Source organism: Cynocephalus volans, chromosome 8 (genome assembly GCF_027409185.1).
Source record: "Cynocephalus volans isolate mCynVol1 chromosome 8, mCynVol1.pri, whole genome shotgun sequence".
In the NCBI taxonomy this organism is placed as follows: Eukaryota; Metazoa; Chordata; class Mammalia; order Dermoptera; family Cynocephalidae; genus Cynocephalus; species Cynocephalus volans.
In genome coordinates this window covers 30,321,849-30,345,674 of record NC_084467.1, presented here as the reverse complement: position 1 = coordinate 30,345,674, position 23,826 = coordinate 30,321,849, and the positions used below count along the sequence as shown (strand labels likewise).

The 23,826-nt window shown below is 48.2% G+C and overlaps 1 protein-coding gene across 1 annotated transcript in view; it reads left to right on the top strand.

Moving 5' to 3' along the window:
- The first annotated feature begins 4,242 nt into the window (after positions 1 to 4,242).
- EPHA10 (EPH receptor A10) overlaps positions 4,243 to 23,826 on the top strand; it is a 41,291-nt gene continuing 21,707 nt past the window's right edge. The window contains exons 1-5 of the mRNA XM_063105691.1: positions 4,243 to 4,348; positions 6,485 to 6,549; positions 7,299 to 7,977; positions 13,911 to 14,066; positions 14,838 to 15,191. Of these exons, the coding sequence (XP_062961761.1) occupies positions 4,243 to 4,348; positions 6,485 to 6,549; positions 7,299 to 7,977; positions 13,911 to 14,066; positions 14,838 to 15,191 (1,360 nt within the window). The remainder of the gene's footprint in view (positions 4,349 to 6,484; positions 6,550 to 7,298; positions 7,978 to 13,910; positions 14,067 to 14,837; positions 15,192 to 23,826) is intronic.

Sequence of the window (23,826 nt, the reverse complement as noted above, 5' to 3'; positions counted from 1 at the left end):
GTGGCAGGTTTATCCCTACTGGGGATGTGGAGGCACAAAGCTATCAGAGCCTGATGCTATCAAATATTTAAACCATCCAACTCCCTCCCCTCACACTCTCAAAGCTGCCTTCACATCATAAATTTGTTTTCTGTGCACATTTTCCTACAGGGAAAAAATGTGCTGGACAAGGCAATGCGAGCATTCTGGCCCCCTTGGCAGTTCCATTTTTCATCATAAGTTAATACACTGGTTCTTTGGCACAGACAGCAGGATAGGAGCTGAGTTAGTATGATCTACTTCCCAATCCCCCAATATATAGGTTCGCTCTTAATGCTGTTAAATTAAAGTCAAGTTTATAAGCCTGGACCATGATGAATTCACCAAGGTAAATGTCACCTTTGATGTCACTTGGCAACTGTCCAGCCAGCCTGCCCTGATGACACTCCTGTCTCTTCAAGCACGTTTCTTTCAGACTCCTGTGTCTTCTAGCTACATTTATCTCAACCAGCTGTCTCTTTCTTTATCCCTCACTCTGTCTTTTCCTCCATGACTCTCTCTAATTATATATCTGTCTCTTTCTACTTCATCTTATCACTAAACCTTTCTTTTCTTTTTTTTTTTCTTTTTTTGTTTTCACCTTAATTGACCATGGATTTGGATGATAATATGTACCACAGCTATGTGTCAAGCACTGTGCAGGGCCATATATAAAAATTATATTTTAACCTAACACTAACTCTGAAAAGCATTTTTATTTCTATTTTAAAGAGGAGGAAGTGGTGGCTCATAAATGCTAAGTAGTTATGTTTCACAATTTTAAAGATTTTCTCTGCTTAATTTTTGAAGTTAGCAAGTTAAATGCTTTAGGTTTCCTTTATCTAAGAAAAATAGAGTTTAAATGCTTGCTTATAACCACCATCTTTTTGCTTGTGAGTCTATTATCCCAGAAAAGAACCAATCTTGGACATGTTTATTTCTTAAATTAGAGAAAGAGAGATGAAGTGAATGAGGAAAGAGACAAACTGAAGATTTCCCTTTGAGCAATAAAGCTCCCCACTGCTCTTTCCCGCTCCCTGTCCTCTTTCCTGAGAGCAAGTGTTGGCCCTGATTTCTCTGACACAATCTTAGCCTTCTCCATGAAGAATATGACCTTCCCTATCCATCCAGGCTGACTGTGCTTTCTGTACCCGTGCAAAAGGAGGAGATAAAAATTTCAGTCCTTAGATTTGTAACTTATACTAACTTGAATATGGAGGTTGTGGTAAAGTTGGATCTGCTCTCTGGAAAAACACTTTTCATTATTTTTGGTATTGAATTAACACCCCAACAGGTGTTCTCGCCATGACCCTAGAAGATAGTGAGGTAAAGGTAGAGAGAAGCATACCTTCCATCCTGTTTCAGTAGAGGTCTGGGAGGAGCAGAAGAGAAAACATGAGGTTTCTGGGTGGATTCTAGGCCCCTTCACTTTACATCAGGAAGTGAAGGCTGTTCAGCTCCTGGAGTCACACACTTGGCTATAGAGGCTGGAAAAATAGGCACCAAGCCCTGGGTCGACGATCAGAACGCTGCAACCGTGAAGTCCCAGGTCCTGCTGAACATAGAGGGTCCAGGCTCTGATGGACTCAGCACCACGGACAGAAAACAGGCCGAAGCTTGCTGGAGAGCTGAGGGTTCAGCACCACGAACAGAGACCCCCTTCTTAACCCCTATCCCCAGCGTCACTCTTACAGGGAGGGATCCAGCCCAGGCCATTGGTTGACTGGCCCCAGCACTTAAAGGTCATGATAAACGATGGCTTAGTTTGCTTCTAAGGCCTTCCAGAATTTCTTCACTGAGCTGACTATTCCGCAGCCTCCTGGTAGAGTGGGTTCCACCTTTGGAACAACTGTTATTAAGATCCAGCTGATTTGCATATTTCTGCATTCACTGTGGCTTCCCCCTTCTGGTTTTGTTATAAATGAATTGTTCAGAGGAGGAAAGAGAAGGATTATTTCATTCCGTTTCTTCCTCATCTTTCCCTTATTCCTAGGGTCCAGTCTGGCAATTTCTCCCAGGTGCCTGCAGGTGTGTGTGGTGGGAGAGGGTAAGACTCCTGACAGCCAAGAGATTATCGGGGCATCGTATGTAGTTTTCCCCAGACAATCTTCCTCATCTGTTTGGCTTCTGAAAGATCCTTGCGAGGCTCAGAGGGAGTATGTATTTTGTTTTAGCACCTAGGGTCAGAACCTCTGAGCTGAAGTCCCTGGTGTTCGGCAAGAAGCCATGACTGGAGCCTTAGAGACTGCTAAGGGGATGGGACCCGGTTTTGAAGAGAGGAGTGAGGGGTGGTGGAGTGAGGACTCATTTTGAAGTGAAAGGAGTCCTAGGTCTCTAAGCAGCTTCTAAAAATACCATCTCCCAGCGCTGGGGGAGGGGGAGGGGAAATCGAACGTGAGAAGAATAAAGATGGGAAGGAGTTTGGGGTGTAAGAATCCTTCTTCAGGTAGATCTGATTTCAGAGTCCCTGCCTGCATCCAAGAACCAGACAGACGCCACACCTCCTTCTGCTTCCTCAGCCGGTTTCAGTTTCCCGGGGTCCAAGCTCCAGCCCCTCCTAATGGTCTTTCTTTCTAAGGGCAAAGGAGACCAATTCCTCCCACCTATTCCTCTTATTGCTACTGTCCAGCAAGTATGTCTGTGAGTGAGCAAGTGTGTGTACACATCACACACACACACACACACACACACACACACACACACACACACACACACACACACAGAAATGACACATGAAAATGGCTTGTAAATGGCCAGTGGTCTATGATGCCAGGAATTCTCATTACACTCGGTGCTCAGAGAGGTGTGGACCGTGGCAGAGATGGCGTGATTCACTGAACTATCCTCAGCACGGAGCATGGCGCTGACTTGAGTGCCAGTTAACATTGGTTGGGGGGGGGGGTGAGGCACACATACATGCAAAATACACAGACACTCAGACCACATAGGCCAAGTAGACAGAGGACTTATTCTCAAGGCTGCTATGGCTATGATAGCTTCTAAAGGAAGAGGGAGTGGGTCCCCCAAGAAAGGAGGTCTGAAAAGCTACAAGGTGGGTAGAGCTTTCTCGGCTCAAGTTCAGCCCAGATGGTGGCGCTCAATAACCACCTCCCTCGTCCTGGTGGGCCCCAGCCCTTCCCACTACCAAAGTGTTAAATCCTCGGCTTGCACATAAATGACCTTCACTAGATAGAGGTCGTGTTCCACGTTTCCTTGCGGCTTCTTCAGCGCTGGCTGAGCTCTGCGAGGATTGCTCTGCCTCTCTTGCAGATGCCTTGGATTCCCGACCACTCCGCTCTTCATCAGTCTCCTGGGGTGGGTGGAGTGGGGTAATCAAAGACGGGAACCCCAGACTCTGAGCAGACTGCGCAAGGGGTGGTTGCGGGGTATGCTGCTTGTGTCTTGACAGCAGGAGCATGAACCTGAAGAACAGATCGTTCATGCAAAATGGACCACTGCCCGCATCCCGGCATCCACATGGTTTCCCAGCCTCGGAAGCGCTGCTGATAGGGTGGGATACTGTTTCCCACTTTGCTCTCCTTTCTCAAGTAGCTCCTGGGGTCGAGTTCAGCCCCTCCTTCCTGCCAGTGTGTGTGTGTGTGTGTGTGTGTGTGTGTGTGTGTGAATGAGGGCAAGGAGAGAAGGGGGGGTGATAGAGCTATGAGACACCAGGAATTGCAGACACAGAAAGAGACCAAAGGCTGGGAGATAGGAGAGCTCCCCAGAGCTAGGGTGAGGACTCTGAGCTTCCACACACCCTCCAAGTCCTGGGAACAAGAGAGCTTCCAGGCTAGCTCAGAGGCTGCAAGTGTCTGCCTCCCCTAGTGTCGCCTCTCCTTAAGCCACGCCCACATTGCCTACTTGTCAGGAATGAGGGCGCTAAGGTTTAGAGGTCTGAACGACCGACGCCAGCTCACCCCCTCCACAGAAGCCCCGCCCGTGCTTAGTGTCCCCCCGCCCCCACAATTTGGAGATCTGCGGGACCCTTCCCTTTCCCCCTCCAGTTGGGTGTACCACCCCTGGCCTATGAAGCCCCACCTCCGCACCTTCCGCTGGCAGGGATTGGTGGACCTCCCGCGGTGGTGCCTAGTGATTGGTCCCCATGGATGATGGTGACCGGCGAGGCCCCGCCCCCAGCCGGGCTGGGGTCTGGGGGCACTGCTCAGCGGTGCTGGGCTGGCGCGGCTTGAGCCGCTGCCGCACTGACAGCTCTGCCTGCGGACCATGGAGACCAGCGCCGGTCTACACCCGCGGCGCCTGGTCCTAAGCCTGATGCCGCTCTGTCTCGCCCTGCTTTTGGGACCCGGGCGGCCCGGGACCGCCGAGGAAGGTGAGGAGACTGGTGGCTGTGCTCGGAGCCTGGGGTGTCAAAAGATAGGGGGCTGTGGTGCTGGGAGAAGGAGTCGCCGGAGAGACTAGAGTCTGTATTCGGGGTTGAAGCAAGCGGGCAGCGGACAGCAGAGAACTGGAGAGACAGAGAAAAAGATGGCTAAGCAATGGGGAAGGGGCGTTGAGGCGTTTAGGGGCTGGAGACCTGGGAGGCTTGGGAAGAAAGAGACCGGGAATCGCGGGAGCCAGCGGCTGTGGTTCATGGGTCGGTGAGAGGGACGGACAGGCTGAGTGATTGGAGGTAGGAGGTGTGGGGGCGGGGAGATGAAGAGAGCAGAGGAGACAGGGAGATGCGGAGGTGAGACCGGAGTAGGGGGCGACGGGACGGAGGCCGAACAGCGGGGGCTGGTGGACCACTGTGTGGCTAACAGGAGGTGAAATGCGGTCGAGGCAGCTGGGTCCGGCGCTGTCCGACGTGCTGGTTGTGGAACTGTCCGCAGTGCTGAATTCTGAGCGCAGTCTTCCCTGCGCGGTCAACCTTGCCGGGTTTGTGGCTGTCGGCGATACCAGAGCCCGCGTCTTACCTCTAATTCTGCATTTGGGGGAGCTCTACGTTCAGTTGAAACCAGAGGCGTCAGATGCAGGTGCAGAATCCTGAGGAGCTGAAATCTGAGGCGTTGACCGCGGGGTTGGTCCGGGGCACTGGATCGCTGATGCCTTCTAATATGCAATTCAGACGTGCTGTCAGTTGTGCGGAAACCGGCACGCTGTCAGCGGTGCTGCCCACTGTCGCTGACGCCTCTGGAGCCACGTCTTTTCAGAAGTCCTCATCTTGGTGGCCCACCCTCTTGCTTAAGCTCCAGATGAGCCTCTCCCAGTACTGGAGTGAAGATTTTCCAAGATTTGGGGATGGCCTGGCCTCCTGTCTCTGGGCTGCCGGTTCTGCTGTCCAAACCGGTGCTTCTCCGTGACCAATGCTGAGAGGATGCAGACTGCTGATCTGATGACTCCTGGGCGAATAAAGTGACTCCCAGCTTCTCTGTTGTAGGAGGGGCCATGGATTATATATATATAAGACCCCTGATATTCTTCCAAAGGCAGTGGAGGTGACAGTCCCTCGGAAAGGGACTGGCTGAGGATATGAGAGATTTTTATTTCGCCTGTGCTCGTAGGCTGTCTCCACTTCGTTTTTCCCAGAGTCCTTGGAGGCCAAACTAAAAAGATTCAAGTATCTGCCATGCCTGGTGACCCCCAGACCTCAGAAGAACTTCTGAGCCTGATTGGATTTTTGGGTGCATACATATGTTATGTTCATTTTCTCCCTCTAATTGACATTTGGCTATAATTTTGGGAAACTGGGAAGGCTGGGGAGGGTCATTGACTCACTGCCACCCTCCAGTTTGAAAGCCAGCCTTACAGTATTTGCCATGGACTCTGTGGGAGGCTGAATAATGACCCTTCAGATATGTCCATGTCCTAATCACCAGAACCTATCAATGTTACCATAAGTGTCAAAAAGAACTTTGCAGATGTGAATAAGGATCATGAAATGAAGAGATTATCCTAGATTGTTTGGATGGGCCCAATGTAATCACAATGGTCCTTATATGAGGGATGCAGTAGGAGTCCCAGAGGAGAAGGTGATGTAATGATAGAAGCAGAGATTGAAGTGATGTGCTTTGGTGGAGGAGGGTGCCGTAAGCCAAGGAAAACAGGCAGCCACTAGAAGCTAAAGAGGGCAAGGAAATGGATTCTCTCTTCAGAACCTCCAGAAGGAACCAGTCCTGCTGACACCTTGACTTTAGACTAGTGAAACTGATTTTGGGCTTCTGACTTCCAGAACTGTAAAAGAAAAAGTCTGTTGTTTTAAGCCACTAAATTTGTGGTAATTAGTTATAGCAGCCCCAAGAAACTAATACAGGCTCCTTCCCATATCACTGTGGCTACCTCTCTCTGGACTCAAGCTACTCACATGCCCTCCTTGGGACTTATGGAGTGGGAAAAACTTGTTTGGATCCTTTGCCACACTCTTCATCCCCTCAGTTAGCAAACTCATAGTGAATTCACTAAATAATCCCACCCCTCTGCTAAACTGAGCTTCTGGCTTGCTGACATCTTTGTTCTCCCCTCTCTTTAGTCATCCTCTTGGATTCCAAAGCCTCCCAGGCTGAGCTGGGCTGGATTGCACTGCCGAGTAATGGGGTAAGTGTAAAACTGTCCCTCCCTGTACCAGGGATCCTCTGGCAGTCCAGGACTCAGCCCTTTTAGCTCTCCATGGTTACATCAGATCAAAGTGCTTCTCAGAGTATGTGGTCTCTAGCAGCTTTGCTTCAAGCCAGAGTGGCTTATTAGGAAACGTGGAGTTTTCAGTCAGACAGTCAGAGAAAAAGGAAAAAGAAAGAAAGAAAAAAAAAAAAAGATAAGTGAGGAGAGAGCTGGCTGTGTCTAGGAAGAGAAATGTGGGATCTGGATGGAGCTAATGCTGGACTGTGCCTTGCATACAATAGATCCTCCAAGCAGTGGTTGGTGACTGTTTGACAGAGCATACAAGACTTAGAGTCTTAAAAGAGGCTTTGGAACTTGGGGTAGGGATGGGGTGATGTAGGGTGTAACAGAAGCTTGGTATAGCGGAAAGGGCACCGGGTGGAGAGTCAGGCGATTCCAGGAACCATTTCTAGCTCTACCACAAACTCGATGCACATACCTAATCAAGTCACTCTCCCTCTGGAGACTCAGTTTCTCCATCCATAAACATAAGAATTGGACTCATTTGTTTCCACAGTTTTTCCTAGCTCTGCATCTTATAATTTCACGGGTGTGTATGATAGTGGGAGTGGAGGCAGGAGAAGGTGAAACGATAGAGACGGAGGTTTTCAGTCCCAGTCACTGCTGGGGCTCGACCTGGAAGTACCTTGGCTCTGAGCTGTCCGCCTCTTTACTCTCGTCCGCAGTGGGAGGAGATCAGCGGCGTGGACGAACACGACCGTCCCATCCGCACATACCAAGTGTGCAATGTTCTGGAGCCCAACCAGGACAACTGGTTGCAGACTGGCTGGATCAGCCGTGGCCGCGGGCAGCGCATCTTCGTGGAGCTGCAGTTCACGCTGCGCGACTGCAGCAGCATCCCTGGCGCCGCGGGCACCTGCAAGGAGACCTTCAATGTCTACTACCTGGAAACCGAGGCCGACTTGGGCCGTGGGCGTCCCCACCTAGGCGGCAACCGGCCCCGCAAAATTGACACGATCGCGGCGGACGAGAGCTTCACTCAGGGCGACCTGGGCGAGCGCAAGATGAAACTAAACACAGAGGTGCGAGAGATCGGCCCGCTCAGCCGGCGGGGTTTCCACCTGGCCTTCCAGGATGTGGGCGCGTGCGTGGCGCTGGTCTCTGTGCGCGTCTACTACAAGCAGTGCCGTGCCACTGTGCGGGGCCTGGCGGCGTTCCCAGCCACCGCGGCCGAGAGTGCCTTCTCTACACTGGTGGAAGTGGCCGGAACGTGCGTGGCGCACTCGGAAGGGGAGCCCGGTAGCCCCCCGCGCATGCACTGCGGCGCCGACGGTGAGTGGCTGGTGCCCGTGGGCCGCTGCAGCTGCAGTGCGGGATTCCAGGAGCGTGGCGACATCTGCGAAGGTATCCAGAATACTGGGGGGTGCAGGCTGGGAGTATAGCGCCCAGGTGGCAATTGGAAGAGTGTGCCCTAAATGAAAGAAGCAGGAGGGGGAGTGGAGAAGCTGCTTCCAGTGGGTTCAATTAGTAGGTGAATTTCGCTCCGCATAAGGGGGCATTAGAGACCTATATCTCAGGCACTATGACAGGCACCTCACACAGGTCTTCTCATCTATTTTCGCGTTGATAAAACACGTCATCCGGGCTGGCTGGGTAGCTCACTTAGTTAGAGCATGGTGCTGATAACACCAGGGTCAACTGTTGGGATCCCCATACCGGCCAGCCATAAAATAAATAAATAAAATAAAATACGTCATCATTATCCCTGTTTCACAGATGAGGAAACAGAGACTCTGAGAGATTAATACTTCACTTGCAGAGTTAGGAAATGGGGAGCCAAGATTTGAATCCAGGTTTGCCCAACTCTCAAGTACTTTCTACTACACCACGCTGCCTCCCCTATGCACGAGGAAGAACCCTACAGCAGCCCAAGCTTCGATCTAGTGGGATTGGTTGCGTTATCGACCAGCAAGTCAGAGGCTGGCGGGGGGATTTTTTAGTGTGTGGGGGGAAGAGAGAAAGAGAGAGAGATTGGAAGGTTGCACCAGAGAACTACTAAGATTCCACCCAACTCTCTGAACTAGAATCTTTGTGCCCCCTGGGGAAGGTCCTATATGTTGGGGATTTCACTCGGTTTTGGGGTCTGTGGTGGCATTAGGAACAGACCTCTTCTCTCCACTGTCTGTGGCTTTAGAGAGTGAGGATGAGGATGGGGCTATGGATGTGTGCACTTAATGTAGAAGGATCAAGTGACGTTTTTCCAAAACCAGTCTTTTTCTGGGTACCAGAAATGAATCAGACATAGCCCCAGCTCTTGAGAAGCTCACAGTCTAGATAGAGATAAGTAAAATTTTTTTAAATGACATGGGGTGATATATGCTATAACAGAGGGATACACAGAGTGGTGAGACGACAGAGGAGAAAGTAACTGAGCTTGCTCTCACTCCTTTGTTCAATCACCCATTCAATATGAGTTGAGGACATACCAGCTGCATTTATTGAGGGCTCATTATATGTATATAATATCATCATCTCTTCCCTGGGGAAATGTGTGGTTTAGTAAGGGACTGGGAGGCAGGGACCTTCATGAGCTCTCCAGATATGGTTAGGATCCACCTCTGTGCTCTCCAGCACTCATTGTAACCTCTATTTCTGTACTAACTCCATGGTTTGCAGTGACCTACTTATATGTGTTTCCACCACTAGACTAGGAACTTCTGGAGCTCAGGCTTTGGGTCTTAGTCTCAGCATCCCCTGTGTCCATAACAGGATATGGCATATGGTAGATGCTCAGTGGAAATGCATTTGGTGAACGAGTGGCTGTCATAGGGTATGATACCTACCAACCAAGAGCTAAGGAAGCATGAAGGAAGATCCCAATCTAAAGAAGGAGAGGGCATCCCACAGAAGGCAAAAAGACCTTTTTTCCCCCAGGCAGCTGAGAGCATTCTGAGCTTAGGGATTGTGTGCAGAAGCATGGAAACAGAAAGGGACATAGCATGGCTGGGGCTAGGTAAGAAAGTCAGCATGGTTAAAGCAGAGGGCATGTCAGGGTGGGAAGAGTGATGGGGCTAGGGGTTGCAAATTATAAAGGGCCTTGAAAGTTGGGATAAAGAGCTTAAATTGTATGCTTTAGACCAATGGGGAGGATTTGAAGCAGGCATCTGATGTGTTCAGATTTGTATTTTCAAAAGATCATTTGAGCTGCAATTGCGGACAGGATTGGAGAGGGAAGGATTAGAAGCCAGAAGATGAGGAAGGAAGATGGTGTAATAGTCCAGGAAAAAGAGCACAAGGTCTGAACTAAGGCAGTAGCAGAGATCATTGAGAGGTGAGAATGGGTGTGATCATGTGTTTGCATTCACAACACTCGGTGACCACAGGATGCAGGAGGAGAAAGGACTTCCCTTTGACTTGTATGCTGCTGGGAACTGAATGGACAGAGGAATCATTTGCTGGGATACAGAACACAGGATGCAGGTGCACACATCGAATTTATGGTGTCCATGGTGTGTTCAAGTGGAGGTAGCTAGAAAGTGGTTCTGGAGCTCAGCAACACAGAGATACTACTTGAAGTGGTGGGTGTGATTGAGACAGACCAGGGAGAATGTGAGGGGTAAAAAGCAAGAGGGTCAACAGTGAAGGCTCACAGAACAGCAATGTCTAAGAAGTAGGAAAAAACAGCCCATCAAAGAGACTGAGAGGGGTTGGTCAGATTGGAGGAGAACTAGGAGCGTGTGGTATCGCGACAGCCAAGGGAGACGGAGGTGGCCAGGAGAGGGTGATCCGCAGTGTTGGTAAGTTGTCAGGTAAGTCAAGGATTATAACATGTCCAGCTGGTGGCCTTGCTGAGAGCAGTTTCAGCAGAGTGATGGAGAGAGACACCAGGGTGCAGTAGGTTGAGGGATGAAGGACATTGAGGAGGTGGAGTCAGGGAGTCTTGAAGCCTGGATTTGAAGGGCGAGGAGAAGAGCTAGTGTCCTGAAGACACTGGTTGAGAGAAGACTTTTGTTGCAGATGGGAGAGATTCCTTTGTATGCTGAAGGGAAAGATGCAGTGGGGTACCAAGTGTGGGGTGGTGGGACTGGTCTGCCCCAGGAGGAAGTACTTTGCTTCTGATGTGGATTAGAATTGCTGGCATGAGTTGCTAATAAAAAGCAGGCCAACTTTGAGTCAGTTTCAGTATTGTTTTTAAATACTCTGTAGTCAGTGCCCTTATTGCCTGCATCTGAAATGGAGTGCTTTTACTGCCCCAACTCCTTGTTGTGTCACTGCAAAGAGCCCGTAAAGGAGGAGCAGTGTGAGAACCTGGAGGGAAGTGGACTGGTAGAATTCAGTCTTTGTGGATGAAAAGGGAAGGTATACAGAGGGAAGATGCAGGGGCTGGCCTTCCACAGAAGGAGGCTCACCCCTTCTTCTAGGACTGGAAGAAAGAAGGGAGATGGGTGTGGATGTAGGTATTCATGGGTTTTGATGGCCAGGTGTTGAGGGGATTACCAACTGCTGGTGTCTCTTCTCCCTGGGAGGTAGGAGGGAGAGCATCTGTACCAGTGAACAGCAAGATCCTTGCCTGTTTTATTCATTGCTGTATATTTTTAGAGCCTACAACAGCACCTAGCTCATAGTAAATGATCAAAAATATTTGTTGGATGAATGGATCAGGGGCTGGAGGAGGTTTGGATTCACACTCTGGGGGGAGAGAGAGAGGTACTTAGGAACTCGATTCCATTTCTGAATTGTGCTGAGCTGAGACTAGAGAAAGGCCACTTATAATGCCATCAGCTCTGCCTTGGGGAGCGGAGAGCAGGAGAGGATATCGGGAAAAGCTTCACAAGGGAGGTGTTATTTAAACTGGGGTTTGGAGAAGTATAGAAGTTTGCCAGGAGAAAAGGGGTTTAAGAAGTTATAGAACAAGACCCAAAGGTGTGAAAGGAAGAGTTCAGTGTGGTGTGGGTAGAGTTATTGGCAGTGGGGAACTTGGGGGGCGGGGAGTCTTAGGAAGGGAAGTGAAATGGTCAGATTTGTATTCAGAAAGCCAAGGCCTTCCAAGTATCTTCTGCAGCTAAGTACTGACACCTCTCTAAAGGCAGATGGTTGTGGAGGAGGGGACAGAGCAAAAATATTTTCTTCTTTGTGTTTCTCTCTTTAGTGACCCTGACTTATTCCCCTCTCCTAGCCTCTAGAAGAATTAGTGAAAGAATTGGGGTTTCTCTTGGGGCAAGGGGCAGATCAGGGCATATAACCTGTATCTTCAAATCTCTGTAGGACTGCCTAGGAGCCAAGAGACACAAGAATATGTTCTCTGAGGGCACCCTGAGACTCTGTGATGGGGTGGCATGAGGGGGAGGCTAATTTGGGCTCATCATAAGAAGCACTCCCTGTCAGCATTGTTCAGCAAAGGTATCCTCAGAAGGGGGCGAACTCCCCATTATGATGTGTATGAACAAAGACTGTGGCTACTGCTAGGAGAGCTGCTGGAGGACCAGGCAGGTGAGAGCTGAACTAGATGACCTCTGAAATTCTGACTCTGACCTCGAGGAAGAGAGGGGCTGGCAGTCGCTGTTGGGAATCCCTTTCTGAGTCTGCTGTTCAATACACACCTCTTCTAAACAGAGCCTCTCATACTAACCACTGCTGTCTCTGCTGGGACCACCCATCTCTAGAACAGACTCCCTCCTATCACAGGAGAAGGGAGCCTCCAGCATGCTTTCCCTATTGCTGGAGGACCCTGCAATCACCTCTCTGGGTCCCTCACCATCTCTCTTTTTTCACAATAGAGGTGGGAAGGCCATGGTGATTGTTTCCACTTGGCTTATGGTTTCTTGAGGCCAGTGAGGCACAAAGAGTGGTCTAGCTAACACTAGAATCCCAGCCTTCCAAGTCTCAGCCTGGGTCACTTCTGCCCACTAGACCACAGTGTTAACTGGGCCCACGCTTTGTTCTGAAAGCAGAGACTTCTGAAGGCTCCTGGCTGCTGAAGCCCTCCCCAAAGCTGTGTTGCCCAGGACTCTAGGCAAGAAGGACCCTCCCAAGTCTAAGCCTTCCAGACAATGGAAATCCTCAGCCCGCTCCCCTCTTCTCCCAGACAGGCTGACAGTTCTTCCTGAGGGCTAGTCTGCATCCCTTCTGCTGTACTATGTCTTCTTGGAGCTGGAGAGCAGTCAGCCTTCCATCACCAACTAAAGTAAAGGGGGTGGGGTGGGGTAGGGAACAAAATGAGAACCACCCAAGCTCAGAGAGGAGGGGCCAGGAGCCATTGCTTTCCTCCCTAGCCCAGCTGGTGAGAAATTTTTTAAAATGAGTGTTTAACAGTTTCTGCTTCAGGCCTGTGAGGGAGGAACAGTAATGACTACCATTATTGCGTAAAGCAGTACAGCTACGCGGTTTACACGTTTTAACTCAGTTAATCCCCCAACAACCCTTTTGAAGTAGGTATCCTACACAAGGCTCAGAGAGGTCAACAGACATGCCCAAGGCCACACAGCAAACAAGTGGTGCGACTCAGCTACAAACCCGGGTTGTTCAGATAGAAAAGCCCGTGCTCTTAACAACCCCTGTTCTGGGTGAGCTGAAGGAAGCCAGAGAAGCAAAGTAACTGAGTAGCTGTCAAGACTACAGCCAGGTCTGACGCATGGCCCAGGGAACGTTCACTGTCCCTCTTCTCTCCACCCCCTCCACCTGGCTGGCTCCACTTTCAAACTGGAACCAAGTTGGGCATTTAGGATACACTAACCCCAAATGACGGTGGGGGAGGGGAAGAGCTTTGGCAACAATGTGTGTGTGTATTTGTGTCAGTGTTTGTCTCTGTGTAAGTGGGAATGTGTGTGTGTCTGTCCCTGGGTAACTGTGGACCAGCGCTGAGGCACCTCTCTTCTACTCTCTTGCTCCCATCAGGACTGCCTAGTTTGGCTCAGTTTCTTCCAGGGGGCATTAGGGCAGCGCCCTGTGGCTGCGCAACCAGTTGGCTGGGGTTGGAATCTCACAAGCTGTGGGACGCTGGGCAGCTTAACCTCTCCCAGGAGGCTTGCTTTCCTCATTTTTAAAACGGGGATAAAGTACGCACCTCACAGGCCATTGTCAGGATTAAATGAATTAACAGAAGTAAAAGATTTCAATGTTCCCTGCCCACATTGAGCGTTTACTAAGGGCTAGGTAATACTGGGTGTTCGGGAGCTGCCTTGCCACCTCGTGGGGCAGTGCTGGAGCACCTGAGTCCTCCCCCTCTTTCCCTATCACAATTCCAGGAGATAAACCCCGCTCTAATGGGGGCAGGCAGGAAAGGGGTGGGGGGAGAAGCTGTGGGGGAGCCCCTCCTTCTCACCGCCCCCTCCCCGCAGCCTGTCCCCCAGGGTTTTACAAGGTGTCCCCACGGCGGCCCCTCTGCTCGCCGTGCCCAGAGCACAGCCGGGCCCTGGAAAACGCCTCCACGTTCTGCGTGTGCCAGGACAGCTACGCGCGCTCGCCCACCGACCCGCCCTCGGCTTCCTGCACCCGTGAGTCTCCCTCCTGGCTGCCCTGCGGAGGGAGGGGGGTGGGGGCGGCCAAGACAGGCGTGATCCAGGTGGCGGCGAGGGCGGGCGTGGGGGGCGGAGACCCGGAAGGCGGGGTGGAGGGAGGGGAGCCCGGGTGGGGAGGGGGGCCGGGGCCGGCACTGGAAGAACCAGGACGACGGGAAAGTCCAGAGCGAGGGTTGAGGCTGGGATGCTCGGCGGATCAGCGAGTGGAGCGCCCCTGCCCTGCTCGCCCGTTAGCCTGCCCATCCGACAGGAGGGGGACCCGCCCTCACGCCCTCTGCTTTCTGTCCCCATGTCCCCATCTGGTCCCCTCACGAACCTCCTCCGGCCCCCCCCACTGACTGACCCCCCCCTCACGTCCCGCCCCCTCCCCGGCCCCCACGCCACGTCGCTCTCCCCTCACCGGGGAATGGATGAGCCAAGACGGGGATGAGCCCTCATCCTGGCTCATCCACGCCCGACCCCTCGCTGACCGCCCCTCTTCCCTCCTCCCTGGCCGACCCCAGGTCCCCGTCCCCACCCCCCCCCCGAACGGTAGATGAGCCCCGGTTCCCCCGCCCCCGTCCCTCCCCCCTCACCTGCCCCTTCGTGCTCCCCCCATCATTGAGTGTGGGGGGTTGGGGGGTGGATGAGCCCCTGTCCCCTCCTGTCTCCTGGCCCCGCCCCTCCGCCCTCGCGGTCCCCGCGTCCGGGCCAGGCCCCCCGCCCGCCCGCCCGCCCGCTGACCGCGCCCCGCCCCGTGCCGCCCAGGGCCGCCGTCGGCGCCGCGGGACCTGCAGTACAGCCTGAGCCGCTCGCCGCTGGCGCTGCGGCTGCGCTGGCTGCCGCCGGCCGACTCGGGCGGCCGCTCGGACGTCACGTACTCGCTGCTGTGCCTGCGCTGCGGCCTCGAGGGCCCGACGGGCGCGTGCGAGCCGTGCGGGCCGCGCGTGGCCTTCGTGCCGCGCCAGGCCGGGCTGCGCGAGCGCGCCGCCACGCTGCTCCACCTGCGGCCCGGAGCGCGCTACACCGTGCGCGTGGCCGCGCTCAACGGCGTCTCGGGCCCCGGCGCCGCCGCCGCGGGAACCACCTACGCGCAGGTCACCGTCTCCACCGGGCCCGGGGGTAAGGCCGCGCGCGCGCCCGGGAGACCCCCCGCACCTCTGCACCCGCGCCCCCCGGGCCATCCCCTTCCGTCCTAGCGGGAGCCCCGTCGCAGCCACCCACCCCAGATCAACCGCCATCTGTGCGAGCACCCAGCATCTCTCCAGGAGACGAAGTGTCCCCCACCGAGAGTCAGCCGCCTTCCCCAGGTCCCCGGGGAGGGACTGAGGATGCAGGTGACTCCTTGCTACTTGCCAAAGAGGATGTGAGCATTTCAGTAAGTCCGCAGGAGCCAGCGGGCGCTCCCTTTGCTGCTGGTCACCTCGCGGAAAGCCGTCGTCCCACACCCAGCTCTGCACTTTGCCTCGCCTCTGATTTCCCAGGGAAAAAGAGGTGCAAGATCTTTTGCCTTTCTTTTTCAAAAATGTCAGTAGGAAGCAGAATCATACTTTGTTCCCTTCTGTCTCAGAAAGAGGCGTCCTGTCGTGTGTCCCCCTGCTGCATTGGCCACCCTTTTCTGGTCCTGGAAAAGGGCGGGAAAGCATGTAGAGTCAGACTGTAGGGGCGATAGGATCCACCGGCCAATAATTTTCTGCGTCTGCAAATGAGATGAATAAATGAAGACCCACAGCCTTTTTATACCCCACCCTCCTCATTCTTGACGTTTACTTCTGACTTGTCTCTCAGCGGGGGGAATACCTTCAAGTCATCTTTCAAGAGTCCTTTGCAAGAAAGATAAATGAGTGGTGTGGTTTCTGAGTCTTTTCGTAGCTGAGGAGATATGCTTGGTTTGTGACCCTACTTCCCTGTCTTCTGGTAGTTGTACTGCAGAGAAGTCTGAGGCTAGGGTTATTTTCATCCTTTTGTAAATAACGTGGGTATTTATGTGTATACAACACGATGTTTGAATAATTTCTTAACCTCCTGATGAAAAAGAAAATTTAACCAGTATGAATTTCTTTTCATGGAGTTTGGCTGGAATACAGTAAACCTTTTGATCTGCACAACTTTTTATTCCTGGAAAAGTTTTCTTCAGCTATTTCTTTGATTAGAACTTCTGATAACTCTAATATCTCTCTTAAGAATATCTCTAAGCTTTAGGTTGTACATCATTTTCTGATTCTCAAGTCTTGTCTCTTCCTTTATCATTTTTCGCTCTTAATTCTTCTGCCTTTGGGGAGAGATTTCCCTATTTGGTTTTCCGGAAAAACAGTTCTGTTCTTTATGACCTCTACTGTGTTTTAATATCGCCTTTTTTCTAAGAGAAATATTATAACACTAATTATTGCATTTACGTTTTTAAAAAATTGAGTTTAGAAAGAGGAAAAAAAGCCATATTTCTATCACTCAGACATGAATAACTATTAGTATCCTGGAGTATATACTTCCAGACTTTTTTTCTATCTCTATCTCTATATCCAAATCTCTAACTATCTACTATAAAATCCCTTTTGTACAATATATGTAATACCAATTCTTATTTGGCATTTCTTATTAACAATCTTAACTTGTTTTGATACATATGGATTTATAAATCATATAAAGGACATATTCTTCTATTTCCATTTTATTAGTGAAAATATGAATCTCCCACTGATTGAATGCTGCTCTGTGTTTGACACCGTGCAATATAATTTTTTACATTAATTCATTGATATTCATCTTCTTTTTCTTTCTTTTTCTTTTTTGGTGGCTGGTAGTACGGGGATCTGAACACTTGACCTTGGTGTTAGAACAACATCCTCCAACCAACCGAGGTAATGGGCCAGCCCTTATACTCACCTTTCAAATGATGAAACAGGTTGGAGAGGCCTAGAGAGACCAGTTACTGAACACAGGTCTGTTTGCCACCAAAGCCCGGTGCTTTTAATCTCTGGGCTATATGATGCCTTTGCTTTTCACTGAACTTTTTTTCAAAATCAGGAATGGATGTTAATTTTATAAAATGCTGTCTTAAGCATACCTGTCAGTATGATGAATTCTATTAATGGATTTTTCGTTGTGAACTCTCTGCCTTCCTGGATTATACCCTGCTGGATATGAGTATATTATTCTTTTAATTTTGCTGAGTTCATTTCTTATATCTTAAGATTTTTCCATCTACATATATAAGAGAGATTAGTCTAGTGTTTTTTATTGTTCCTAGTCAAGTTTTGGCTATGGTAATGCTGGCTTTGGAAAAGACATCAGGAAGAATTTCTTCTGTTTCTCTGCTCTGAAACAGTTTAAATAGCATAATTATATATTCCTCGAAGGCATGAAAAACTGCCCGAGAGACTATCTGGGCCCTGCACCTTTTGAGGGGGGAAAGTTTGATATTTTCAATCTTTTCTGTAAGTTCTTCTTGAATCAGTTTTATTAGTTTGTGCTTTTCTGAAAATCTTTTGATCATCTTTTCTAATTTATTATTAGGTATATATACTTTAAAACCTTCTTTAGTATCTGTAGTTAACCTTCTCATTGAGTTGTATGTTTGTGATGTCTCTCTTTTCTCTTTTTTCCTTTGTTTTCCTTTTTCTTCATGGGATGGCTCACAATATATCTTTTTTCTTAATTATCCTTGCTAGAATCTTATTTTATTGGTTATGACAAGGAATCTGTCCTTGAATCTATCAATTCCACTGTTCTTTATTTTTGTCACGTACTTGTCATTTTATTTTTATTAATACTATCCTCCTTTCCTGGTCTTTTTTTTTTTTTTTTTTTCTTTTTCGTGACCGGCACTCAGCCAGTGAGTGTACCGGCCATTCCTATATAGGATCCGAACCCGCGGCCGCTGGAAGCGTCGCCGCGCTCCCAGCGCAGCACCCTCCCGAGTGCGCCACAGGCTCGGCCCCTTTCCTGGTCTTTTTAAAAAAATTGTCTTTTACTTTTATTGCTTGTTTTATTTTTTTTCTTTCTTTTTCTTTTTTATTCTGAAGTATTTTTTAGGTGAGTACAGTGCTTAGTTATTTTTTGTTTTAATTTTTTAAACCTATGAATTTTCCTCTGAGTATAGCTTTGCTCATATCCAATACATTTTTATACAAAATATTATCACATTGTTAGTATTGTAGGGTTTCTTTTTTTGAGGTATACTTCATAAAATTCATAAAATTCATCCTTTTAAAGGGTACAATTCAGTGGTTTTTCATATATTCACGTGGTCGTGCAACCAGTGCTAATTCTAGAGCATTTTCATCCCCCCAAAAGGAAACCCATTATCATTCATTCCCCATACCCTCCACCCCTTCCAGCCAAAATTAAACACTAATGTGTATTCCATTTCTATGGATGTGCCTCTTCTGGGTATTTTGATACATGGAATAATATAGTATGTGAACTTTCATGTTTGCTTCTTCACTTAGCATAATGTTTTTAAGGTTCATCCATGTTGTAACATGTATCAGTACTTCATTCCTTTTTATGGTCAAATAATATTCCATTGCATGGATATACCACAATTTTGTTTATCCACTCATCAGTTGATGGAACAGTTTAAATACCCAATAGTTGTTTCTATATTTTGTCCATTATGACTAGTGCTGCTATGAATATTTGTATGTTAGTTTTTGTATAAACATATGTTTTTAGTTCTCTTGGGTATATACCCAGGAGTGTACTTGCTAAATCATATGGCTGTGGACTGAATCATGTCCCCCCACCCCCAAATTCAGATGTTGAAACCCTAAACCCCAGCATGACTGTATATGGAGGTAATGCCTATAAGACGGTAATTAAGGTTAAGTGAGATCATAAGAGTGGGCCCTAATCCAATAGGACTGGTGTCCTTATGAGAAAAGGAGGAGACACCACAGCTTGCTAGCTTTCTGTTCACATGTGCACGGAGGAAAGGCCATGTGAGGACACAGCGAGGAAGTGACCGTCTGCAAGTCAGGAAGAGAACCCTCAGCAGAATACAAATCTTATGGCATCTTGATCTTAGACTTCTATCCTCCAGAATTGTAAGAAAATGCATTTTTCTTGTTTAAGCCACCCAGTCTGTAGTTGTCATGGTAGCCTAAGCTGGCTAATAACATGGTAACTTTTTAAACTTTTTGAGGAACTGACTAACTTTGGGAGGAATTGCCTGTTTTCCAAAGCAACGTACCATTTTACATTCCTCCCAGCAATGTACAAGGGTTCCAGTTTCTCCACATCCTCACCAGCACTTGTTATTACTTGTCTTTGACTATAGCCATCCTAGTGAATGTGAAGTTGTGTCTCATTGTGGTTTTGATTTGCATTTCCCTAATGACTAGTGATGTTGAACATCTGTTCATGTGCTGAGTTTTCTTTTTGTCACTAAGATGTGAGTTTATATGTATGTGTGTGTGTGTGTGTGTGTGTGTGTGTGTGTGTGTGTGTGTGTATTTTTTCCTGGATACCAGACCCTTGTATTAGTTTCCTAGGGCTGCTATAACTAGGTGTCAAAAACTGGGTGGCTTAAAACAAAAGAAATGTATTGTTTCATGGTTCTGGAGGCTGGAAGTCTGAAATCATGGTGTCAGCAGGGCCATGCTCTCTCTGATGGTTCTAGGGGAGAATCCTTCCTTGTCTCTCTTAGTCTCTGGTGTCTGCTGGCAATCCTTGGCATTCCTTGGCTTGTAGATACATAACTCCAGTCACATGACTGTCTTCTCCCTGTGTCTTCACATCTTCCTACGCACGACATAGACACACATAGAACACGGAGACAGCTCGGTGTCCAAATTTTTCCTTTTTGTGAGGACATAAGTCATATTAGGTTACGGCCCACCTGAATGACTTCATTTTAACTTGATTACATCTGTAAAGTCCCTGTTTCAAAATAAGGTCACATTCTGAGGTACTGTGGATCAGGACTTCAACGTATCTTTTTTGGTGGACACAATTCAATCCATACAAGCAATATTAGATATATTCACATGATTTGCAAATATCTTCTCCCACTCTGTGGGTTGGCTTTCACTTTCTTGGGGATATCCTTTGAACCACAAAAGCTTTTAATTTTGATGAAGTCTAATTTATCTCTTTTTTCTTTGGTTGCCTGTGCTTTTGGTGTCATCTCTGAAAAACCATTGCTTAATCCAAGGTCATGAAGAGTTATACCTATGTTTTCTTCTAATATTGTAGTTTTGATGTGAATTATTTTAGGGGATGTGTTTTCATTTCCAGATGACTTGCTTTTATTTTGTTTATCTTTTTGTTTCTGATTTTACTGCTCCATAGTTAGAGAAAGAGGTTGTATAATTTTTACTCTTTTTTTAAAAAAAGAAATAACTATTGAGGCTTTCTTTGTGTTATAAGGTATGGTAAAAATTTTAACTATTTCATGGCTACTTTAAAACAGTCTGCATTGGGCTGGCTGGTTGGCTCATTTGGTTAGAATGCAGCCTTGTAACACCAAGGTCAAGGGTTCAGATCCCTTTACTGGCCAACCACCTAAATAAATAAATAAGTAAAACAATGTGGGTTATTTTGTAATGTAGTTCTGTCTCTCCTCCCCTGTATATGTACACACACACACACACACACACACACACACACACACACACGGATGCTCCTTGACTTAGGATAGGGTTATGTTCCTGATAAACCCATAAGTTGAAATATTGTAAGTTGAAAATGCATTTACTACCCCTAACGTACTGAACATCGTAGCTTAGCCTAGCCTACCTTAAACGTGCTTAGAACACTTACGTTAGCCCACAGCTGGGAAAAACCATCTAACACAAAGCCTCTTTTGTAATAAAGTATTGAAATGTCTCATGTAATTTATTGACTACTGTACTAAAGTGAAAAACAATGGTTATATCACTTTTGCATGATCATAAAGTCAAACCATCAGAAGTTGGGGACCATCTATATGTCTTAGATATAATATATCATTCAACTCTTGTATTTTCTTCTTATTTTCTATTTGATGTTCCAAAAACTCAGAGAGGTGTAAGCTACCATTTTGCTTGTGATTTTGTTAAAGATCTTCGTAATGAATTTTCTTTTAAATATTTCAAATTTGCTCATGCACTTTTAGTTTCCCCACAAGCCTTTCTCACCTTCTCCACTTTCATCTCATCTCATCTTTTTTCCTTTTCTTCTCCACCTGTTTTCTCTTCATGGCCCTATGCACCTATTTGGTGGAGGCTGTGTTTACTTTCCTGTTCTTGGAGATGCCAAAAGTATCCTTGCTTGTTCCTCTACTGTCATACTAAATCACTTTTAAAGATCTGCTCCTCCTGAGTCTTCAGAATAATGTTACTGTTCCCTTATTCTGAAATATTTTTCATATGCCCAGTTTCTTGGTGTTTTCTATTTACTTGTTCTTGAATAAGGAGATAGCTGGTATTTGCCAAAAAATAATATTAATATGCGTGAATTGCCCTTTGGTTTTGTTGTGAGGATTTCAGCTGCAAGTAACAGTAAATCTCAACCCAATTGATTTTGACTAAAATGATTTCTTAGCTCACATAATACTACAGTTAGAGCTTGGATAATCCAGCAGCTCAGCAGTGTCCTCAAGGACCCAGGTTCTTTCCATCTTTCCTCTCTGCCTTCCTTATCACATCGGCTGGCTCCCCTGTGGTGGCAAGTTAGCTGCAGCAGCTTTAGACATCACATCCTTACTATCCAGAGGCAGAAAAAGAACTGTTTCTTCCTTGTAGGTATCTTTTTAAAAGCAAGAAAGCTTTCCCAGGAACCCCTTTCCCCTTAGCTAACTTCTTTTGTTGGCTAGAACTGGATTGTAAACTCAACCCTAAACCACTCACTGGCAAAGAGAATGAGGGTACATGAATGTCTTAGAACAACTGGAATTTACCCGAGACATCTATGGGGAGACAAAGACCCTGAATCGACAATTGTGCTCTGCCAGGAGGGAAGGGGGCCATGCCTGTTGAGTAGGTTTCCAGGAGTGTCTGCAGTACTCTTGTCCCCACCTGGGTGCTGGCTGAATTTCATTACAAATCCACAGCAAGAGAGCAGGTGCTTGGGCTCAGCTTTCAGCTCCACTCCCAGGGTTTATCAGGCTTTCATCTAGTGTATCTCTGTGGGGCTGAAATGGGACCATCTCCTACCTCTATATCCTGGCCATCTGATGCTTTCAACAAATGCAGTTCAAAAATGACAACCCTAGCCTCTTCCTCTCTCTGGCCCCCACCTGTGTTTACAAGGGACTGCGCCACCTCCTAGAATGCTTCATCAGTCCTCTTGCCTTTGTGCCCAGGTCTTTTCTGGGAGCTGCCATCTCAAAGTGAATTTAGGCTGAGAGGCACTCCTGGGGGATAGGGAAGGGCACTTTTCCTCAAAAGCAACCATGTGGTAGAGTGACAGTCGTACATTGTCCACTTGCTTTTTTATAGGATCACACACTGGAGGGAGGTATAAAGGATTTTTCAAGTTATTTTTAGAATGGGAGGCAGTGCCACTCTGTGGGAAGCATAGCGTGGGGATTCACTACAATTACACCTTTTGATCTAGTTCCACTGGCTTTATCACAGTTAGAAATATGCCACTTCACTCCCTGTCACCCATTCTGGCAATCAGCTGTCAAGTCTAGTTTATGGTGATGTTGTGGGTTTTCAATTCTATCTTTATGTTTTAATTGGAATTTGGGAGAGACTCAAGATTGGGCTGCTAGATGGGTACCATGTAAGACTGGAAGCCACATTCATACACTTTACAAAGAGTGAGGCTGGTGTGCCCTGTCTCCACTTCCTTGCCCTGCTGCTATCTGATATCTACTTCCCCCAATCCCCTGAAGTCACCAGGAACCTTCGCATTGCTGGTACAGGGATCCGAACCCTTGCCCTTGGTGTTATCAGCATCTGCTCTCCCAAGTGAGCCACCAGCCAGCCCTCAGCAGGCATTTTGAATCTTCGTCTTACCATCAGCACGTGACACTGCTGACCACTGGCTCCTCTTGCTGGCAAATTTGTATTGAGTGCTTGCTGTGTGTGAATTGTTGTGTTAAGCCCTTCACATACATTACTTCATAACATTCTCACAGCAAGTCTGTGAGGCGTCATTATTGTTTCCATCTTACACGTGAGGAAACCAAGGGTTAAAGAGTGAAATCACTTGCTTGTGGACCAATAACCAGCTAATAACCAGAAGAGTCAGGTGAGAGCCTTCATAAATGCCATCTTCCCTGGCTTCTGTGATCTTGTTTGCATTGGCTTTCCTCCTACCTTTCTGGCTTCTCCTTTTCAAGCTTCTCTTCCTTTGCCTCTCTTAAATGTTGGTGCTTCTTGGACTTCTTTCTTTCTTTTTTTTTTTTTTAAAGATGACTGGTAAGGGGATCCCAACCCTTGACTTTGTGTTGTCAGCACCACGCTCTCCCAAGTGAGCTAACCGGCCATCCCTATATAGGGATCCAAACCCGTGGCCTTGGTGTTATCAGCGCCACACTCTCCCAAGTGAGACACTGGCCGGCCCTTATTTCTTAAAAGCTTTTTATCTTCTCGTTCTATGCATTTTCTCTGGGCAGTTTCATCCAGTCACCTTTGATGGCTCCTGAGTCTCTATCTCCCTCCCAGACACCCTTTTGGAGTCCTGGAACCCACTGCCTTTCCTGCATCTTCTCTTGGAAGCTCCTTGGCTCAACACACTCAAAGTGAACTCATGCTCTTTTCTCCCAGTGACCTCAGGCATTATTACCTCTTCGTGTGTGTGTGTGGTGTGTGTGTGTGTGTGTGCA